Source organism: Phragmites australis, chromosome 23 (assembly GCF_958298935.1).
Source record: "Phragmites australis chromosome 23, lpPhrAust1.1, whole genome shotgun sequence".
Lineage (NCBI taxonomy): Eukaryota > Viridiplantae > Streptophyta > Magnoliopsida > Poales > Poaceae > Phragmites > Phragmites australis.
In genome coordinates this window covers 3,531,006-3,552,961 of record NC_084943.1, presented here as the reverse complement: position 1 = coordinate 3,552,961, position 21,956 = coordinate 3,531,006, and the positions used below count along the sequence as shown (strand labels likewise).

General features: G+C 41.7%; 1 protein-coding gene across 1 annotated transcript; it reads left to right on the top strand.

Annotated features, from left to right (window-relative positions):
- Window positions 1-7,228: 7,228 nt before the first annotated feature.
- On the top strand, window positions 7,229-9,286 carry LOC133906758 (transcription factor PCF3-like). The gene has a single exon (XM_062348757.1). The coding sequence runs from the start codon at window positions 7,483-7,485 to the stop codon at window positions 8,674-8,676; it is 1,194 nt and encodes a 397-aa protein (XP_062204741.1). The 5' UTR covers window positions 7,229-7,482; the 3' UTR covers window positions 8,677-9,286.
- Window positions 9,287-21,956: the final 12,670 nt, after the last annotated feature.

The following is a 21,956-nucleotide window of genomic DNA, read 5'->3' as shown; positions in this document are numbered from 1 at the left end:
ATATAAAATATAGAATAGTTATTTTATATCCTAACCTAGCCCATCCTGTCACATTAGCCCTCCAGCCTAGCCCACCAGCGAGCAACTAGGGCGTGCTATGTGGCACGCACAGCCGTGCCTGCGCGTCATTGTGCGTCACGTGACGCACTAGCTGTGCTCGCACGTCATTGTGCGTCACGTGGCATGTTAGCCGTGCTCACGCCCAACTACCCCGCGCCACGTAACACGGCAGTCACGCTCATGTTTACGCATGTCATGTGTCCTCATCGCGCGCATCCTCATCTGTGCCCAACTATTAACCACTAGTGGCATGATCAACTACTAAGAACTACTTAAAAAAACTACTAACACTACTAAATCAAACTTCTGATATTACTAGCAACTAACAACTACTGATATAAAATATTGAACAAAATTTACTATGACTTAGAACAACTGAACAACTACTGACGCTACTTAAATATAAATTACTGACACTATTAAACAAGCTACTGATACTACTAATAACTACTAACAATTATTGATATTACTGAACAAACTACAGACTAAAAACTATTGACACTGAACGAACTAATGATACTATTAACATAAACTATTAATTCTATTGAATAATTTTTCTATGACTTAAAACTACTAAACAACTAAACTATTATACATTACTAAACTATTAAATTATTAAAAACTATTGAACTGATAAATTATTGATAGTACTGAGCAACTATAAAGCTGCTTCCAAACTACTAAACACAGAACACTGTTAGCCTACGAACTACACGACAGGTCGGACATGCGGGCCGCGAGAACACATGGCAGGCTGCGAGGACACGTTAGCGAGTTGGACCGTGCTGTGTTGGGCAGAGATGTAAAATAGTTATTCTACACGTGTGTGTATATATATATATATATATATATATATATAGGAAAACTAGTATGTACTCCTGGGTGTATGTACTCCCACCTCTCATATACCACTTTTACACATGAGTTATACTTCTTTATCACTTTAAATATACTTCATTAGTAATTATAAGATACTACAATACAAATCCTACGAAAATTTTTATAAAATTTCATGATTTTTATCTTAATTTGCGTATATACTTCTTTTATGTATAAAAAAGAGTATATAGCAAAAATGAAAGGCTAACATTGAATTTTTTTTCATACAACTCATATTGGAGTATCTTAGAATTAGTATTAGAGTATACTAAAAATGATAAAAGAGTATAAAGTGTTTGTTTAGGTGGTATATTGCATGTGGGAGTACATACTCCTAGGAGTATAGAATAGGTTATATATATATATATAAAAGGCTGGTTGATTGATTCATCATCGGGTGTAAAGCCTGCGAGCCCTGGCCCCGATGGACGGAAGGCCGGCCCGTTGATGGACTGCTGACTTGCATCGCATACGTTACCTGGGCGTGCTAATAGCTCCTGGACCAACCATGCACGCACGGGTCAGTCATTGCATGCAGCGTGCACGCAAGGCTTCCAGAGGCGAGCCGGGTCCGTCCCTCCCTCCCTTCGCGTCATCAGGAGGTAGATCAGAGCATGGGGTCCCTGCTCAAGTCAAGTGCGGCCAATCATCTTGGGAGATCAGAGCTAGCATTGGATGGATCACGCCCACGCTCGCTGTGCTTCTGAAGCCTTTCTACTCCACTGGGACAGTCTCCTCTCCTCTTGTTGTGCCAGGAAGTAGTGAGGCAGTGCATATAAATCAAATTTATATAGATGGATTTTAAATCGTATGTAGAAATAGATTTTGAACCGTCTGTAAAAAAAAATTGTTAGCAATCTGTACTGTAACAATATTATATATGGCTCTTCGAGCCACAGTCGTCTATGATATAGTAATATTACAAACGACTTTACTAACAAGACGTCTATACTATAATATAATATAGATGGCTTGTAGTTATGAGCCATATATAATATTGTTACAGTACAGATTGCTAACAATTTTTCAAGTTTTCATTAAAATCTAACGATTTTTTTTTTTGAAAATTGTGGGCCTCTTTCTCCAAAGGCTGTGCACTGTTTTTCACTCGATCGGCACTTTCCTGTTTCGATATGGAGGTAGGGGATGATGTACTATTCTAATATTATAGACGGCTTCATATTTTGAGCCATCTGTACTAAAGTGTCCCACCTCCCCTCGATCATTTCCTCAGACGATTTGTATTTAGAGCTGTCTGTATTAATTTTACGGACGGCTTGTGTTTAGAGCCGTCTGTATTAATTTTACGGACGGCTTGTATTTAGAGCCATCTGTAATAAAATGAATACCATAGAGGACTCTAAATACGAGTCATCTATAATAATAGTACAGACGGTTCTTGTGTTGGAACTGTTTGTGATATTCGTTTTATTATAGACAGCTCTATCTCTATTAAGATTATAGACGGTTCTTAATGGGAACCGTCTATACTAAAAGCATCCCATTATTTTCAAAGGCGTCTCGTCATTATCACAGACATCATCATTATCATAGACGATTCTTATTTAGAGCTGTCTGTGATAATCTTGCACGGATGGCTCCACAGTAATCATCTGGACATGAGCTTCTCACTAAATTATTTCTATAGTAATATGTATTATAGTACATTTCTATCTAAAATGCTTCCTCAGTCCAACATGTCGTTCCTAGCGCTCACCATTCTTTAATTTGCTAGTCCAAGAAGGGAGATATGTTTGTATCTAGGGCTAGTTACAATCAGCTCGACTCGTTTAATATAACAAGTAGAAAAACCAGTTCGGCTCGGTTTATTTGGCTCGTGAGCAGATCATTACTCTTTTTTTTAAGAGATTAGCTCGTTACTAGGATGAAAAGAATATAAACATCTACTTAAAAAAAACATCAATAAAATTATACAACAATAGCAATGATATCTACAAGTATAGTACTTTTTTTGCATGTTTTAATCAAAGACATAATTGTTGTAAGCTGAATCTTTTCTCGCGAGTTGACTCGTTATCTCAACGAGCTAAAACTCAGCTCGACTTGTTAGATTTTAGAACGAGTCAAGCTGAAACAGACACAAGCTGAACTAGCTTGCAAGTTTAAGCTTTTCATTCAACCCTATTTGTTTCTCACTTGGTTAAAAAGTTATGTTGAAAAGAGGAGGAGGTTGCACGTATCTTACGTAGTTAACCTTGATAAGGTTAATATGTTCTCTTTGGTTAATTCAATTTCTCTTCACCTTCGATCCTACATGGCACACTCATGTAAGATACAAGTGACAAAGAGGTCACGTATTGTGATTCCTGGCTTACACCAGTGGATCCAGTGCTTCGCAGCCAATGAAAATTCCTCTAAGCCTCCGAACATTTTTTTTTTTTTTTTGGTTATGGATGAGAAAAAGGAAGGAGAGAAGCAAGAGAAACATGAGGAAGAGAAAAGAAAGAGTGGTGAATGACTTCTATCTGCCACTGCCGGCTTTCTAGCTTGTGTAACTTGCTTAACAAGGAAAATCGAACAGATTAGTTTACCAGCAAGGCTAATAAGAGGAATTTTGACTCTGACTGGCTGACTTGAACTACGGGGAAAAAAACTTGAGGAACTTGGCGGTAAATTAAGCTCAGCAAGCAGCAGACGGTTGCACTTGCACATGTAGACATGTAGTACGTGCGCGCGAGTGCTGCATCGCACTGAACTGTACTGCTACCCTGCACGGTAAAAATAAAGTACTCTCCTACAAAAGTGGCAGTGAAGACTTCGTGCAGTGGTAAAAGAAGTGGACGAACTGCTGAGGCTTGCATGCAGGCCAGGGTCACAGTACATCTGAGATGTTCATCTGGGAAATGGACAGATGGAGTATTAAAATTTCGCTGAAATTTCCCGAGTTTCGAAGAAGGACAAAATATTTAATTCTAAAATTTCTTTTACTGATATGCGAGGCTCCTATAATAAAGAATAAAAAATGATCAAAATTTGAATAACAAATTTTGATCTTTTATTGATAAATAAAAAATTGCAAAACGAAATTAAAATTCCTGTAAACGAAATTGAAATCCCTTGCAGCGATTGCAGCGGATCCTGGTCGCGCATTCGTGCAGTTTTTTTTTACCACCGTCCCTTTCACCTACCCCGCCTCACTGCGACTACGAGCAATCATGCACAGCGACCGGATCGATCACGTGCCGATACGGCGCAGGGCCGGGTGATCCGGCCGCATGCACCGGTGGTGGCGAGCGTGCAATCTTTTCTTTTTTTACTGCGGAGGGTGGAGAATGACAGAGGATGTTTGGGCGAGAAGGTAGATCCACAGGTGCAGGCAAAAGTTTACCAAGATTGACCACACGGTGGGCGCCACGGAAGATCCAGATCGAGCCGGAGTACGGAGTAAACTGTAAAAGATGGGCGATAAGGTTGACGACGACTACGCCGGACTCCGACCCAGCCGTTCTAGACGACTCAACAAGCGTGTTTGGTACTCCGGACAAGAGTTGCAGAGCTTTATCGTATATATAAGTTTATATTTATTTTAAAAAGTGTTTATATAATGTATCTGTTTGGATAAGTTAAATAATTTTTTTATTAATTGAAACTGTGATCGTTAATAGATTGTAATTGATTACTTGTATGAATATGATTTTCTAATATTAACAAGTGAGTCTATCTGTATAGGTGTCTGACCAGAATACAGAGTGAAGCTCTCGAAACAAGATGAGATAGTATATTTACGTTCGTCAGACTAAATTATAACAGTAAATACAAATAATTAATTTTTTTTTTCAGAATTCTAAAACAGAAAGAGTAGTTGTGGGGGAGACAAACAAACCCCAAAAGTGCTTGCTGTGCTGTATACTAGTACCTTCGTACGACGACAGTGTGCAAGTGTTTTTTTTCTTCTCTGTTCTTGGTCCCACAAGGTTCCCTTGTGTTATTATTCTTTAATGCGAGCTGGTGGGCCAGGCTGGAGTTGACTGGCAGGACACCCTTTCCCGCCCATCCCGCTCTGGCTCTTGATTGATTTATTAATTATTATTTGCCTCCTCGCCATTTTGATAGAAATATTCCACAGCTAGTATTTTATAATTCTGCCATGTTATGAGCAGGTAAAAGACATTCTGTGTGATCACTTTTCTTTAATCATATTGCATCATGTATAGATACTCGCAAACTGGCAGTGCACACGTAGTTATGTGTTCTTACTTTTTCAACTATCTTCTTCTGGCTGTAAAAAGAATAAAAGGTTAGTCATATTCTGCTGCTGTGTTATGGAGTATATACGACCAGTATCCCATCTCATTGGATTAGTTTTCTGACAGATACTATAAACTTGATAAACGATGGTTCACGGTGACAGACTCAAAATAAAAATAATCGAGTGTCTCGAGCTGACTGATTATGAATCTAGATGTCCTAATTATTAGATTAAAGATATTACATGAGTTGCTACCTATAATAGATTATTTAAAAATGAAAATTTAGTCGGTATCTTATGCACCTGTAGTCACAGTATGGATCGACCCCGGTGGTACATGAATCCATATTTTCAGTAATAAAACTGTTGATCTAGCTAGAAAATGAGAGGCTGTATATCTGTACAATATACAGTCAGTCATACAAGAGGAAGCCAAAGGGAAAAAGGAGAATGCCCTCATGGTTGGTGCTGATAGGGGATGATGAGCTGTGAGCAGCATTAGATGCTCCCTGGTCTGACACACCCCACCTGCAGTGTCTTCAATTCCCTCCGCTCCGCTCCACTACACTCAATCATGCACAAAAGTCGCTCCCATCTACTTGTTCAGCACTGATTGGTTGGTCATACTCTACAGTCTATACTTTCAGCTCTCATCTAACTAGAAGTAAATTTTGCAGAAGTCAGTGTAAAAAAATACTCGTGAGATCTTATCTATATTATTTATTTTGTGATCTAATAATTGAACTAAAGAGGAAAGAGGTGGAGAAAACACATACCATTATAGCAGAGATGATCTTTTGTAGGATCGGATCATGTAAATTTGTTTCCCATCTAACTCACCTTTACATGATATGATTTGATTCGATTCGATTGAATTCAATTTCATCTCACCAGTGAAGTATTTCACAAAGTTGTAACAAAACCACTTCGTTCCAAACCTCAAGTTTTTTTTTCTTTCAAAAATGAGACTTTTCGGAAACAAAGATAAAAAAAATAGCATCAACAGCTAATACCAAGTTACCAAAGGCACCAAACGAATGCCAGAGAGCACCATGTGGAAAACATGCCAAACTGTCAATCAACAGCTTCCTTTTTGTCAGGGTAAAATCAACAGCTTTCTGATCACTACTGTTTAAATCTTTGCAATTAGCATGCTAATGTGCAAAGGATTTCGTAATTAGCATGCTAATGCTAGGATAGGATTTCATAATTTGGGAGGGCGCATCACATGTGGGGCTTTCTTCAGAGGCTTTTGGCTGTGCCTGCGCAAAAGAGGGTGGCCGCTCGATCTCGCCTCACATCTCTTTGGAGTTCATCATTCCGAGGCCCCACGGGTGGCCGCTCTTCCCTCCAAAACAAATTCAAAAGGACCCTGCGAAAAGAAAGGAAAACAGAAAAAAGTTGCCGCCAAAGCCGTGGCAGGAATTCCAGGTTTCTGAAATGGATTGCAGGTTCATGAGTGTTTTTTTCTGATTACGATGGGATTTAGAGTTAGGCAGCTTGGCTGACATGGTTCATGCCTTCATGGCATTATTTTTATTAGGAAGGATGGGGGAGGAATCACATGAAAAATTGAATTTGAAGAGGTAAGTTAAACAGAATCATAACGAAGACTCGGGTTCAGTTTTTAATACTGTAGGTTGGTATATATATAACCTTGTAATTTCTACAAGTGTTTTGCATCCTTCTCTTAAATCTTGTAATTTCTATAAGTGTTTTACATCTTTCTCTTAAATAGATGATGACATAACTTACATAAAAAAGATTTCGGTAATTATACTTATGCCTAGTGTGTTAATATATTGTATTCATGATATTTTTAACAAACATACGTCTTTTTAAGATACCATAACAAATGATTTCTTATATTGGTTTTGCACAAACCACACATTTACTCCCAATATTCAAACGCAACATTACTTTGAGAAACAAAAACTCGAAATCTGCCACGGATCAATCAACTCAGCAGAAGTGGAATGTGAAACGAAAGCAAACACCACCCAATCTCCTCTAGGGTTTATAGAACTGCAGAAAAGCTACCATAAACAATAACCAAAGAGAGCGAGCAGCAACCCCACCCGGCCACCCTTCCCTGTCTCTCTCTCTCTCCCCCACCCTCCGCTCCTCCCCCTCTCCTCCCAACCCCACCCCCGCGCAGCCTTCCCCCACCGTGCGTGCCCGGCACGTGCTCCCTCCTCCACCCTATCTCCGGCCGCCGCCAGACCGCGAGACGCGACCTCCGGACGCGAAAGGCGCGGCCTTTCCATTTGGGTTTGTTCTTGTAAAGGAAGGTTCTTTGGTCTTTCCGGGAGGTGTTCGGCGCGGAGGGGGGCATGGACCACGGCGGCGGAGGCGGGGGAGGGGGTGGCGCGCCGTCGAGCAGCAACAGCGGTGGGGCGAGCGCTGGTGGCACGAGCGGTGCCCGTGGCGGCGCGGGGGGCGACCACCACCCGCAACACCCGTTCTACTACGCCGGCACGGCGGCGTCCAACTCCGTGCCGCAGCAGCAGCCGTCGCCGTTCGCGGGCGCGCTCGCCATCACCCCTGTCCCCGCCGACCAAGCCCAGCCGTCGTCGGCTGCTGGCGACAAGAAGGCGCTCGTGCCGGCAGCCCCCGCGGCGGGGACCGTGGCGAAGCGGCCGTCCAAGGACCGGCACACGAAGGTGGATGGCCGTGGCAGGCGGATTCGGATGCCGGCGCTGTGCGCGGCGCGGGTGTTCCAGCTGACGCGGGAGCTCGGCCACAAGTCTGACGGCGAGACCATCGAATGGCTGCTGCAGCAGGCGGAGCCAGCTATCCTCGCGGCCACTGGCACCGGTACCATCCCGGCCAACTACTCATCCCTCAACATCTCCATCCGCTCCGGTGCTGCCGCCGCCGCCGCCGCCAACCCCGCCCGCGCCGCGCAGTTCCCGGCGCTCGCGCTCCACCCGCACCACCATCAGCCGGTTCCCACGCAGCACGACATGTCCGCCATGATGGGGTACCACCACCACCTCCTCCCGCCGCAGCAGGAGCAGCCGCAGGACCCTTCCTTCATGAGGAAGCGGTACAGGGAGGACCTGTTCAAGGAGGACGATGACCGCCAAGATCCGAACGCGCCCAAGGCCCGCGAGCAACAGGCGACGCCGCAGCCGCCGCCGTCTACCGCAATGTGGGCCGTGGCCCCGAACATCGCGGCGCCCGCCGGCGGGTTCTGGATGCTGCCCGTTTCCGCGAGCTCAGCCGCCGCGGCCCGACCGGCTGAGCAGCCCATGTGGTCCTTCAGCGGCGGCGGCGGGAGCGGCACCGTGCAGGCGCCACTGCAGTTCATGTCCAGGGCCGGCTACCCCGGCAGCGGCGGCGGCGAGGGCATGTCGGACACCAACCTGGGCATGCTCGCCGCGCTCAATGCGTACAACCGCGGCGGCAGCGAGGACCAGCAGCAGCACCAGCAGCCCGAGGTGGACCAGCAGCGCGACGGCGACGAGGACGAGGACGGCGACGACAGCGGGGAAGCGAACCATGGCAACAACAGCTCACAGTAAGGTCGCAAGAACATGATGAACTATGAGATCGCCACCATGATCGCATCGTGCTGGTAGCATCCACTAGGTGTTGAACGTGAGAATTTTGCTGTCTCCTGGGGAGGATCGCTTTGAGCTGTCACTGGATTGGGTTAGGAGGATTTGATGGAGGAAAGGGTGGAATCAATCATTGGAGGATCACTAGTGTTTGTGCAAGCAAGCATAGCAACTGAAGCAAGCCAAGCCAAGCCGATGCAAGAGCAACACTCCTTGCTAGTTTGATTAGCCTTGTTATTTTTTGCATTTACTTCTGTTTTTTTTGGATTGTTCTATGAGTGATTGCGTTGTTGAGATGGGTGTGATGATGATTAGTGGCTCCAAATTAGGAGGGCCAAGGACAGGGGTTTGAGAGGTATCTGTATATACAGCTGATCATCTTGATTTTTGCTTCATTGTTAATTCTAGTTTTTTTAGGTAATTAGTTCTAGTTTTTCCTCGCGAAAAGAATGTCAACTTCATTGTTACCATGATCTTTTGTAGGACACAATGTGTTGTTTTATTCTGGTGTTTTCTGTGCCCATGTCTTGTGCTGATACGTTGCTGGGTCTGTTGCAATCATCTTGTGGTTTTATCATTGGTACGCTCTCATGTTCCCTACTATACCTGTATGGTGAAGTCCGTGTGAATCCAATTCTAGTTTTTCCTCGTGAAAAGAATGTTAATTCTACCTGTTATCTTCATCGTACCATGATCCTTTTTTGAACACAATGTGTTGTTTTGCTGCGATTTTCCCTGTGCTGATATGCTGCTGGTTTTGTTGCGATGGAGCCTGTGGTTATATAATTTGGTATGCACTCGTGCACTCTACTATTCCACCTGTATTGTGAAGCCAGTGTGAAGTGTGAAGCTGCTGCTAGATTTCAGTTTGCAACATTCACTCATCATAGTGGTGCCACTTGCCAGAGTCTGGGGATCCGACGGGGCCGGCTTTGAGTTCGGAGCGAGGCTCCACGTTCCGGGTCATACCATTCCCCTGGTTCTTATTTTTTTATTTTTTTATTTTCAATAGCTTCTATTTAAAAGATTTGTGAAAGAAAAGTAGAAAGAATCCTATTTTAGAAGGAATAATTTTTAAAATCTCTTCATGACGAGAACTATGAATAAACTGTTAGAATACTGAAGAGAACGAGAATACTTTTATGAAGAGATTTTAGATCACGAAGGAAACAAAAATTAACTGGGATAGTCTTAGGGCGCCCCGTCCGTTGCAATCCCTAGAGAAGTGTGAAACAGCGCACTCTGAACTGCGTGGTGTCGAGCTCAGCAGCATATCACTGAGGATAATCCGGTGCTGGTGGATGGACGAAAAATGTCAGGCAGGGAGAGCGACGGGTTTGATGATTGATTAACAAAAATGAAGGCGTCGTTATCTCGAACGGGTGGTGAAACAAGTTGGGGATTACCCCTTTAATAATTGCCCGCCGCGTCAGCGCTCGCAGTGACAGCGCGCTCTTGCGGCGGCGTGAATCTCGGTGCACGTCCGACGGTGCTCGCCGGCGTGTTGGACCAGATATTTGTTCCTCCGGCTCCGGCGTGCGTCACTTAACAACGCTCCGGTTTTACTAGTTAAGTATTAGTATTATAAGAGCACGTATAATGGGTGCTTAGAGAGAGGTTTATAAGAAAAAATCGGATATTTTCTCAACTATACCAACACCGAGGGCAATATACTTATTTAAATACTTCTGTTTATATTATTGCTAACAAAATAGTTAATTATGTTTATATATCTATAATCATTGTTTGTATTTAAAATTATAATTTTTATGTAAGCATTTAACACTCTCTTTATTTAAGTATTTAGTTATAAGCATCTAGTATATTCATACCGCTTGTTTATAATCACACTGTCGACAGCAGCCAACTGCTTATCACTGCAAGAAAACGAACACACAGACACACAAGACGACGATGTCTCTTTCATGCTATTATATATCAGAAATGGATTGTTTTTTCTCTGCTTTTAGATGGATGTGAAGGTAGACAAAGAAATACATTATCCATTCTACTATTTGAGCATGTAGGCATCGCTGATAGCAGCAAACGGGCGCCGAGAAAGTGACGGCCGCATAGGATATTTCTCACAAAAAACCCCCACTATACTGGTATTGCTGCTATAGCTTAGGCCCTATGGGATATTGGGATGTCGAGTGGGTAGCAAATTGGCTCATCGCTTTAGGCCTCGCTCGGAATGTAGAAATTTCACAAGAATTTAACGGGGTCGCAGGTACTTATAGAATTCCGTCCGGCAACAGCCTGCTGAACTAGCGCCCGATATGCTTGTAGTTTGTTGTATATGCTAACAAACTCTATACCAATTCTTGTAATCGGTGTATAAATACACCTGAGAACATCAATGAGAATTACTCCGAAAATTCTCCTGAATCTACTTAAACTCCTGATCCACCGGCGATCTCATCTATTTTTCACAGCCATGGCTGATAACAACCATCAACCGCCGCCACCGCCGCTGCTCTTGTCACCGCAAATCCGAGACCTTCTGCTTCCACCATTTTCACCCTCAATGTGTGCATGCACATTCTTTTTACCTTGTCTCTCCATCCACCCAATTACTCTCACTGACGCGAGCTTTTCTTGTGCCTCATCGGAACCTCCAACACATTGATGGCACAACAGCTCCCAACGCCGACGATCCTACTCTTGCTACCTGGACAACCACTAATTACTTAGTGCTCTCCCTCATCTACTCATCCATCTCTGAGGAAATTCTTGGTGTCGTTCTAACACTGGGCACCACTGCTCATGCGATCTGGCACAACATTGAGGGCTTGTTCATAGACAACAAACCCTCTCGAGCCCTATAACTAGGGGCTGAGTTTCGCAACCTGGCTTAGGGTGATATGGATGTCCTTACATACTCCTAGTGTCTCAAATCGTATGCCGATGCTCTCACTGACATCGACCAACCAGTCATCGATCCAATTCTCGTCTCACTCTTCTTCGAGGGCTCACTGAGAACAACCATCTGATGCGCGTTTACCTGATCTTCTAAAGGTAATATGATAAGTCGATTGGTGGAGTTTCGACGTTGATGATCCAAAGGCTCTAACCAAGACAGATCGACAACCCTTGCAGCCACTACACTACTACTCTGTGGTTATCAACTGTGCCAAGACACGGTTGACCTCGCCAAGAAGGCTTTTCCTGCAAACGAATTGAGAACACAAGCAAGAATAGGTAGATGCAATCTGAATATTGCTAATTACCAATGAAGTGCTCGAGTATGGGTTCCACAAACCAAACAAGCGACGAAACTGTATAAAATAGAATAATCTAAGCAAAACCCAAGACTAAACTATGACGGCTGCTGTGTATAGATATGGCTACTATTAAGCTCATATCCATTGGAAATAACTCGTCGTAAGCTTTCCAGAATGTCCAAGATTGCCTAAAACGGACTTCGTATGAGAGAGTTATGACCGTTTTACTCACATGCTGTCCTGCGACTCGACCACGACCACGACTTCGACCATGACCACAACTAGAGCTCAGCCTCGAGTCTGAGTAGGCTTAGCCTTCGAGGGGTGACATCCGTGTAAGGTTGTGGTGCTTCTCCCACGTTCATAAGCAATAAAACATCAAAAGAATTTAGTAGGAACCATCCAAGGAAGCATGAACAGCGAGAAACGAGTTCACCTGGTGGTCTAATTGTTGTATACGTGCTCTTGTAATTGGACTTTGTATGATTTGAGAATTATTGGCAGTATTGATGTACCCGAAGGACCCATGGGCTCATCATCCTCCTCCTCTTGAATTGGAGTCGCCATCGACTCAAGCTCTTCTTCTTCTCCCAAGTAGGGCTTCAGATCTGAAATGTTAAATGTGAGATTAACCCCAAATCTACAGGTATGTCCAATTTGTATGCATTGTCATTGATTTTCTTAATTATATTAAATGGTGCATCAGCTCTAGACGTCAATTTTGACTTTCTTAGTTCTGGAAACCTATCCTTCCTCAAATGCAACCAAACTAAATCACCCGGTTCAAATTTTATTTCTTTCCTACCTTTACTTCCAGCAATCTTATACTTTTCAGTCATGCTCTCTATATTCTTTTTAGTGGTTTCATACAACTTAAGAATAAATTCAGCCTATTTCTTAGCATCTAAATTAAGTCTTTCAAAAATAGCCAAATGTAGTAAATCAATAGGAGCACGGGGATTAAATTCATACACTACATGGAACGGACTTACCTTGTTGGTAAAGTATACCGACCTATTGTAAGCCAATTCAATATGTTGTAAACACTCTTCCTAAATCCTCAAATTATTCTCTAGAACTGCCCGTAACATGTTCGATAATGTACGGTTGACAACCTCTATTTGACCATCGGTTTGAGGATAACACGTAGTAGAAAACAGCAGTTTCGTCCCTAATTTATTCCAAAGTGATCTCTAAAAATGACTCAAAAACTTTATGTCACGAACCAAGATGATAGTATTAGGCACTCCATGTAGTCGAACGATTTTTCTGAAAAATAAATCAGCTATATTTGTAGCATCATCGTTCTTATAGTAAGGTATAAAATATACCATTTTAGAAAAATGATCCACAATTACAAATATGCTATCCCCCCTCTTTGTCCTAGGCAATCCTAAAACAAAATCCATGAAAATATCCTCCCAAAGTGCACTAGGAACAGAAAGAGATATGTAAAGACCATGTGGATTTAAGCGACACTTAGCTTTATTGCAAGTGGTGCAACGTGACACGTAGCGCTCGACGTCACGTCTCATCTTTGACCAAAAGAAATGAGCGATCAGCACATCTTCAGTCTTCTTTGCTCTAAAATGTGTCATCAATCTTCCTCCATGCGCCTCTTGCAATAAAAAAGACAAATATAGCTAACTAGAATGCATAGCTTGTTAGCACGATAGAGCAATCCATCATTCAGCACATATTTATTCCATATTTTCCCTTCTTTGTAATGTTTAAGCACTTCTTTAAAGTCTAAATTAGCAACATATAATTCTTTAATGGTCTCTAAACCAAAAATCTTATGATCCATTTGAGATAACATGGTATATCACTTAGAAAGCGCATTAGCAATCACATTGTCCTTTCCCTTCTTATGATTTATGACATATGGAAAAGACTCAATAAATTTTACCTATTTAGCATATCGTTTATTCAGTTTAGCTTGACTTCTAATATGTTTTGACGATTCATGATCATAATGTATGTGAAAGGACAATGATGTCGCCTAGAGGGGGGTGAATAGGCATTTTTGCAAAAATTCATCCCCTTTTACCGTTGGCCTAAACTTGCAGCGATATATAAACTAATAGATTTTTCACAAGTGAAAAACCTAAATATGTTAGGTTCAACTAGTGCATAAACACCCTAAATAAGTGTGAAAGTTACAATCCTAGGGTGACAAGACTTACTCTAATCTAGCGAGAGATATGCAATAAAACTTAAATTGAAAAAGGCTGAAAACACTGTTCACACACACCTGAAATCACTGTTTATCCAGAGTATCCGAGGTAGTCCGGATACTCCGGGTTGTACAGGTCCGGATTCTGTACGGAACTGAGCCCGAAACTGAATATAAAGGATGGGTAGAGAGTTCTAGCTCAAACCAAGTGATGTCGTGTATTTCCGGAGATGATCCTAAGTAGATTCACGGAGAACCTACACTCAAATACACACAAATAAGTAGATCGAGCAATATGCACAAAGATTGAGTAAGAACTCAAAAGTAGAGGAACAAAAAAGGAGACACAAAATTTATTTCCCGAAGTTCGGATTCACCACCATGAATCCTACGTCTCCGTTGAGGAAGCTCCAAACAGCCGGACCTCTTTTAACCGCTTTCCTCGATCAACTAGCTTTATCTCTTCCCTTTCGAAGGCAAGATCGATCTTCACAAACTTTCCCGCGGCTAACCACACGCGCGGGAGCTCACCGGGCAACACCTAGCCGGCTAAGAGGCTTCACCTCCAAGAGTAACAAACGCAATCAGACTTCTTACCGATAAAATCAAGTGCTCAAGATTGGATTTGGCTCACTTGCACTCAATCTTCTAATCTCTCAGCCTAACTCACTTTTCTTCTCAAATCACACACTAGAATGAAGTGGGAGAGGTTCTTTTGGCTCTAGAAATATGTTCTTTTGTGCCCCTTGCAGCAGCTCCAAAGGATAGGGGTGAGGGGATATAAATAGCCCACTTCAAAAAATTAGCCGTTACTCAACTTTTCTGGTCTTACCCGGAGTCTCCGGGGTACACCGGAGTATCCGGATCAACTAAAACAGCCCAAACCGAGACTCTTTGGCGGAGTCTCAACCGGAGACTCCGGACAGTTCGGAGTATCCGGGTTCAGCACAACTAACATCTGAAAAATGGCGATAACTTTTGATCCCGGAGTCCAATTTCGACGATTTTGGACTCTATGGAAAGCGTATTCAGAGGGCTACACATCCCAACTGAATTCATGACCTAAAACATATAGTATCAAATTAGGAATACTCTGAAACTCAATTTGGACACTTCCACACTTTCCACTCCGGATTTCTAAAAAGAACTCTCACTATGGGTTTAGTTATAAACTCTTGAGCACTGAGACACGACAATTAGCTCACGTTGCATCCCTCTTAATAGTGCGGCATACCTATAATCAAATTCAAAGATAAGACTCGTTTGAACCACTTTGAGCATTTGAAAACTTTCAAGTACCGCTTCTTTCTTTCAAAACTTGAGGGTTGTTAACTTCTATATATTCTTCGTATGATTGATGTGAATCATCCATAGCTTCCCATGGCCTTGCACGGTCCATCGGCGAAAAGCCTTCACTTGCTCTTCACCATCGCCTTGGTCTTTCGGCGCCAAGCCATTTGCTTGCCCTTCACCACGGATAGTCCATCGCAGCCGAGTCTTGCTTGCCCTTCATCGTCTTGCCATAGAAAACCACTTTGTATTCGACATCTTCAAGGAATTCATTTTATCAAATATAGAGTCCACTCTTGTTCTTCACTCTTGGCATATATGATTTCAATTCAACTTATGCTTTCTTATAGATCATAACCCCAACTCACTCTCAAGCACAAAGCACATGGGTTACTCTATAAAACATAAATGACAATATTTATACCTTAAGTTACTTGATCTCCACAAGTAACTTATTAGCCTTCATGCATATTATCAATCTTCATATACAACATAACCCCACTCATTCTTAAACACATAGCACACGGGTTAGTCCATAAAAATATATTAACAAGTCATACATTTAGTTACTTGATCTCCACAAGCAACTTAGCCTTCAAGCTTATTGCTAATCTTATTGAGCTTCTTCTTCTTCTTATGAGCATCACTAAAAACTCAATGACTTTTGATGCAATTCTTTGAACTCATGGCATTTCTCAAAGAATCCATACTTCATCATTTATGCATCTCCTATGGAATAACCTAATAGCAATTCTCAATATGATTGTTAGTCCATAGGCATTGTCATCACTTACTCGAGCATCACTTAGAGCTCATTCATCTTGATGCATTTTCATTCTCCCATTCACCTAGAGCTCATGCATATCTCTCATCCATGCATCATCTATGGAACAACCTACTAACAAACTCAACACCATTGTTAGTCCATAGGTATTATCATTAATTACCAAAACCACACATAGGGGCTATATGCACTTTCAGTATGACAAATTCTTTGGGCCATAAATAATGTTGCCAAGTTTCAAGCACATGAACTAAAGCATACAACTCTTTATCATAAATGGAATAATTCAGATTTGACCCACTTAATTTCTCGCTGAAATAAGCAACAGGTATACCTTCTTGAATTAGCACACATCCAATTCCAATCACACCAGCATCAAATTCTAGTTCAAAGGTCTTACCAAAATCAGGGAGTTGGAGCAATAGAGCATATGTGAGTTTCTCTTTCAACAACTTGAATGCTTTTTCTTGTGCAGGTCTCCATTTGAAAATTACTTCTTTCTTTGTCAACTCATTTAATGGGGCAGCAATGGTGCCGAAATCCCGTAGAAATCGTCGATAGAAACCCGCAAGAATATGAAAGCTTCTTACTTGTGTAACAGTCTCAGGAGTTGGCCAACTCTTTATGGCTTTGATTTTTGTTTCATCCACCTCTATTTCATGTGGAGTAATAATATAGCTAAGAAAAGAGACTTGATCCGTGCAAAAGGTGCACTTTTTGAGGTTACCAAACAAACGTGCATCTTTTAAACCGTTAAAAATAACACGTAAGTGATCAAAGTGTAGTTCATATGACTTGCTATAAATCAAGATGTTATCAAAGTAAACTACCACAAATCTCTCAATGAAAGCACGTAAAACTTCGTTCATCAATCACAAGAAAGTACTAGGTGCATTAGTTAATCCAAAAGACATTACTAAACACTCATACAAACCAAACTTAGTTTTAAATGCAGTTTTCCATTCATCTCCAAGTTTCATTCTAATATGGCGGTATCCACTTCACAAATCAATTTTAGTGAAAATTATAGAACCATTAAACTCATCAAGCATATCATCTAACCTAGAGATAGGGTGACGATATCTTATAATAATATTATTGATAGCTCTACAATCAACACACATACGCTAACTACCGTCTTTCTTAGGAACCAAAAGCATGGGAACAACACAAGGGCTAAGACTTTCTCGCACATACCCGCGGTCCAAATGTTTTGGACTTGTCGCTAAATTTTCTTAGTCTCTTTCGGGTTGGTCCTATATGCAGCATGGTTTGGTAAAGTTGCTCCCGTAATCAAATTAATTTGATGCTCAATCCCTCGGATATGTGGTAATCCCGGGGGTACCTCAGCTGGAAATACATCCACAAACTCCTGCAAAAGGTTGGCAACAGCAAGAGACAAAGAGCTAGATATATTCTCGAGTGAAACTAAAGCATCTTTGCATATCAAAGCATAGCATGACAGCTCATTATCATAAATTTCAGTAAGATCAGATTTAGTAGCAAGCATAACACACTCTTTTAGTCTAGTTCCATCAAATTTAGAAGTTGTTGTTGCTTTCTCCTTTTTGGGTGGAAAAACTTTTTACACTACTTACTGATTTTTATATTCATTCTCAAACTATTTTCAGCTATCTCTTGTTCACATTTCATAATTTCAGCAGGGGTTAAAGGTAGAAAAGTTATTTTCTTTTCTTTATGCATAAGGGTATACTTATTACTTCTGCTATGATGTGTTGCATCAGTATCAAACTCCCATGGTTGTCCAAACAAAAGTAAACATGCTTGCATGGGTACTACATCGAAATCAACACAATTATGGTATGAACCAATAGAAAAATGCACCCTAGCTGTTTGCATTACCTTCACCTTACCACTGTTATTGAACCATTGAATATGATAAGGGTGAGGATGGTTTCTTGTCGATAAGGTAAACTTCTTGATCATATCTGAACTTACCAAGTTGTTGCAGCTTACTTCATCAATAATGACTCGAACACGATAATCCTTGACATTGAGAAATATCTGAAACAAATTGTGGTGTTGTAGCTGTTCCACTTGCTCCATTTGAGTGTTTAACACTCGCTGCACAATGAGTGTCCTATAAATCTCCGTAGCAGCTGCACTCAATTCTTCCTCATTGTTGATATCCATCTCATGTTCATCCTCATCATCTGTATGGTTAGCTGCAAGTGCATATTCATCCTCAATATCACTAGCATTTACATACCCACCATCTTCTGTTGCAATGTACGCTCGCTGACTTGGGCCATCTTTCATGACATGGCCCATTCTCTTGCATCGTTGCATACAATCCCGGTCGATCGGCTTGTAGAAACAACCGAAGAAGAGCTCTTGGCTGGACCCTGCACACTTACGGATTTACTTACCTCGGGAGCGTGTGATGGTGTCGAAGGTACTGTTGAACGCGCCCTACTCGAAAAGGGAGCAATAGACTGTGTAGCTGAATGTGGGGGTGTTTTGACTTGTCTCCGCGTCGATTTTGATGTAATCGAGCTTCCAAAATTGTTTCTTGGCCTTTGTTGTCGTCCCTACAATTCTTTTTCTACCAGACATGCAAGTTAGAATAATCTAGGAACATTATTGTATTCTTTGTAATCAACTATGTCCTGAATGTTTATCCTACACTACAATCACAACGCAACATACTAATTTGTAGCTCCTGATAATATTCTTCTACGGATCTATCACCTTGGTTTAAGCGCTGCAATTTCTTACATAAATCACATTTAAAAGAGGGTGAAACAAATCTGTTACGCATAGCAACCTTTAAAGCATTCCATGTGGTAGACGCTAATCCATCGATGCATACTCTATTCCACCAGATAATTGCAAATTCTTTAAATTCACTAGTTGTTTGCCTAACTCTATACACTTCAGGAACTAAATAAGCATTGAACTTTTGTTCAACCGTTATCCCCCAATCTACTTACTTTCCAGCATCATAAAAACCCGCAAAAGATGGTATGATAACCTTAGCAAATGAATCATCATTAACACGTAGGTTAAGTTGCTGAAAATTATTACCACTCATACCTTGACGGTTGAAGTTTAATCAGTTCTGTTGTCGCGCATCAAAGGCATCTTGTTCTTGCATTAAAATTTCATCATCTGCGATGAAATCCTCTTGCTCATGGGCTGCGCCATGAGGATCCACACACCGATGGTTTGGTGACTAATTAACCACTTGATCAAAACTTGTATTGAGCATGAAAATACTATCATTAAGTCGTTGTAATATAGTGTTTGTCTCTGTAAACTTCTTATCGATGTCATCATTAATAGCTTATCGATGATCATCCAACAACATTGTGAGTTCTTCCATCAAAACACACTCATGTGCATCCGATGCTTCTCCTGCCATGGTTAGTCAAAGATAGAAAACCATGAAAGAAAAATTGTCCCTATCGTCTACTAGGTGGTAGAGGTGTGACTCTCAAGCGTCTTACCACACTCTTACAAGTGTTCTTCCCAATCACCGCAGTTGGCACAACCGGTGGCTAGTTTGTGATACCTTATCGGGTGCGAGTGAGGTAGTTGCAAGGGGAGAAACCGTTCTGATCGAGAGAAGGTGCAGCTTGGACAGGCAATATTTAGTAGCAAGAAATAGCAATAATTGAAATCAGATTAGCAAAGCTGAATAAAGGTCCACAGTACACGTCACAGTTGTTGGCCCGAACACGTTCCTAGAACTAGCTCAAGTAAGCCGATAACTATAACAGACACAAGCACAATAGAACAAAATTCGCAGTGCAAACTGAATCTTTTTTTTAATTCTCTTTTTTTGCACTCTTTGCTTCTTCTTTTTTACACTCTTTGCTTCTTGCTTGCTTTTCTTTTCTTTTCTTTTCTTTGCGAATGTGACACAAACTCAAAAACTCTTCTACTGTCTTTTCTAAGATCAGTGAGGTATGTAGGTCACAAACTTTTTCGGAGAACAGGGGTATAAAGGTAATAAAAATATATTCTCTCTCTGAACTTTGGCTACCTCTATTTCGACTATGGATTGCTACTCGAACTTTATCGGACAATGTTTGATATGAAGGGTGTATGGGGGTGTCCGAGAGCAGCCAGAAACAGATATACTCGACTGGATTGTGGAGGCAAAATCGAATGGATAGTCGAATCCGAAAGGATGGTCGAATCCAACTAGTGGTCGAATCCGAAGAGGTGGTCGAAAATGACTGGTGATCGAACCCGAGCAGATGGTCGACTCGACAAGTGGTCGAACTCGAGTAGATGGTTAAAGCGACTAGTGGTCGAACACGAGTTGATGGTCGACTCGACTAGTGGTCAATATCGAGTAGATGGTTAAAGCGACTAGTGGTTGAACACGACTTGATGGTTGACTCCACTAGTGGTCGAACTCGAGTAGATGGTTAACTGGTCGAACACGAGTTGATGGTCGATTCGACTAGAGACACAATTTCAGCTATAGCAAACAAGGCCAGGCTGGGATACCCAACGACTATAACAGCGAAGACTCGACACTAGAAACTAGAACACGATGACCAAGACCAGTAACAAAGATACCAACGATAGACTCAAACTCAACAACGCAAAAACTAAAAAAAAAATTTGCGAAAAGCTCAAAGTGGTTTGGACAGCGGAAGAGCTAAAATATAAATCTTTTCATGAGGTAATTTTCTGGACTCTAGGTAATGGAACTCGACAAAACAAAAAGGGGATAACTAAGATTAACTAACGGGCAAACAAGACTCTGATACCACTTCAGCGTGCCTCACCGCCCAAACAGCGGAAAGAAATTCTATAGAATCAGATCCTTTAAAAAATCTCATCTCCCAACACAATACATTCCCTCATCTTTCTCTCTCCTGCACGTACAGTCGTTAGATTAGATGAATGACAGTATAGATCAGAGTCTCATAGAGATCTTTATATGAAAGATCTTATAAAATTTACTTCCAACGTACCGCGAGCATCGGCGAGGATGCGGTGCTGATGGACTCACGAGGTCAGGAGGTGTCCATCGCCGAGGATGGGCAGGTTACACTGCAGCGCGGCCTCGTCGTCGTGGAGGAGCACGCTAAACTGATCCTTGGCATTGAGGCTGTGCAGTCAGGTGATACTGCCGAGAGCAGCACTAATGTTGACAAGAAGATCAGTTTACCAGTCAGGTGTGCCCTGAGAAGCGAAGGTTATTTTCACATTGGGTCCTCTAGCCTGCAAATGATGGTCGCCTGGTCACGTCTGCCTTAGATGATTTATGGCACTGGTACTGTGACGTCACATAACTTAGTAATGACTTCGTGAAGCTATGACCTGATAAGCTAGTGGTGTGTCATTCGGATGTATTAAGCTATTATATATGTACTATTTGATATTGTGTCACTTTGCATGTACCGTTTCATGACTTATATGTAATGTACTTGTGAACTGATATGAGCATGGTGCTTGGTAGTGCTTTTGTTTTTCAGTAGTGGTCATGCTGACTTGTGCATGCAGATTTGCCTAAACTTCAATGCCTGATGAGAGAAAGATCCATTCATTGTGTCTTCTCAAATGAGTTACATCTTTATTTATATATAGACAGGTACACAACTACAGATGTTTAAACTAGGAACATACCTGATGTGTGCACATCTAGTTGGAATCGTGATATTATTTTTGTAATTTAGAGTTTATTTGGTGTTAATTTGATATTGTTTTTGTTTGTTGATAGAATCCACGATTAGTTAACAATATTTTGGATCTGTTTGAGGGATTTCAAGATCAAGATTTCGACAAC

What these genes read in the sequence shown, in the direction of transcription:
- LOC133906758 (XM_062348757.1), top strand. Translation starts at nt 7,483, where the DNA reads ATGGACCACGGCGGCGGAGGCGGGGGAGGGGGTGGCGCGCCGTCGAGC.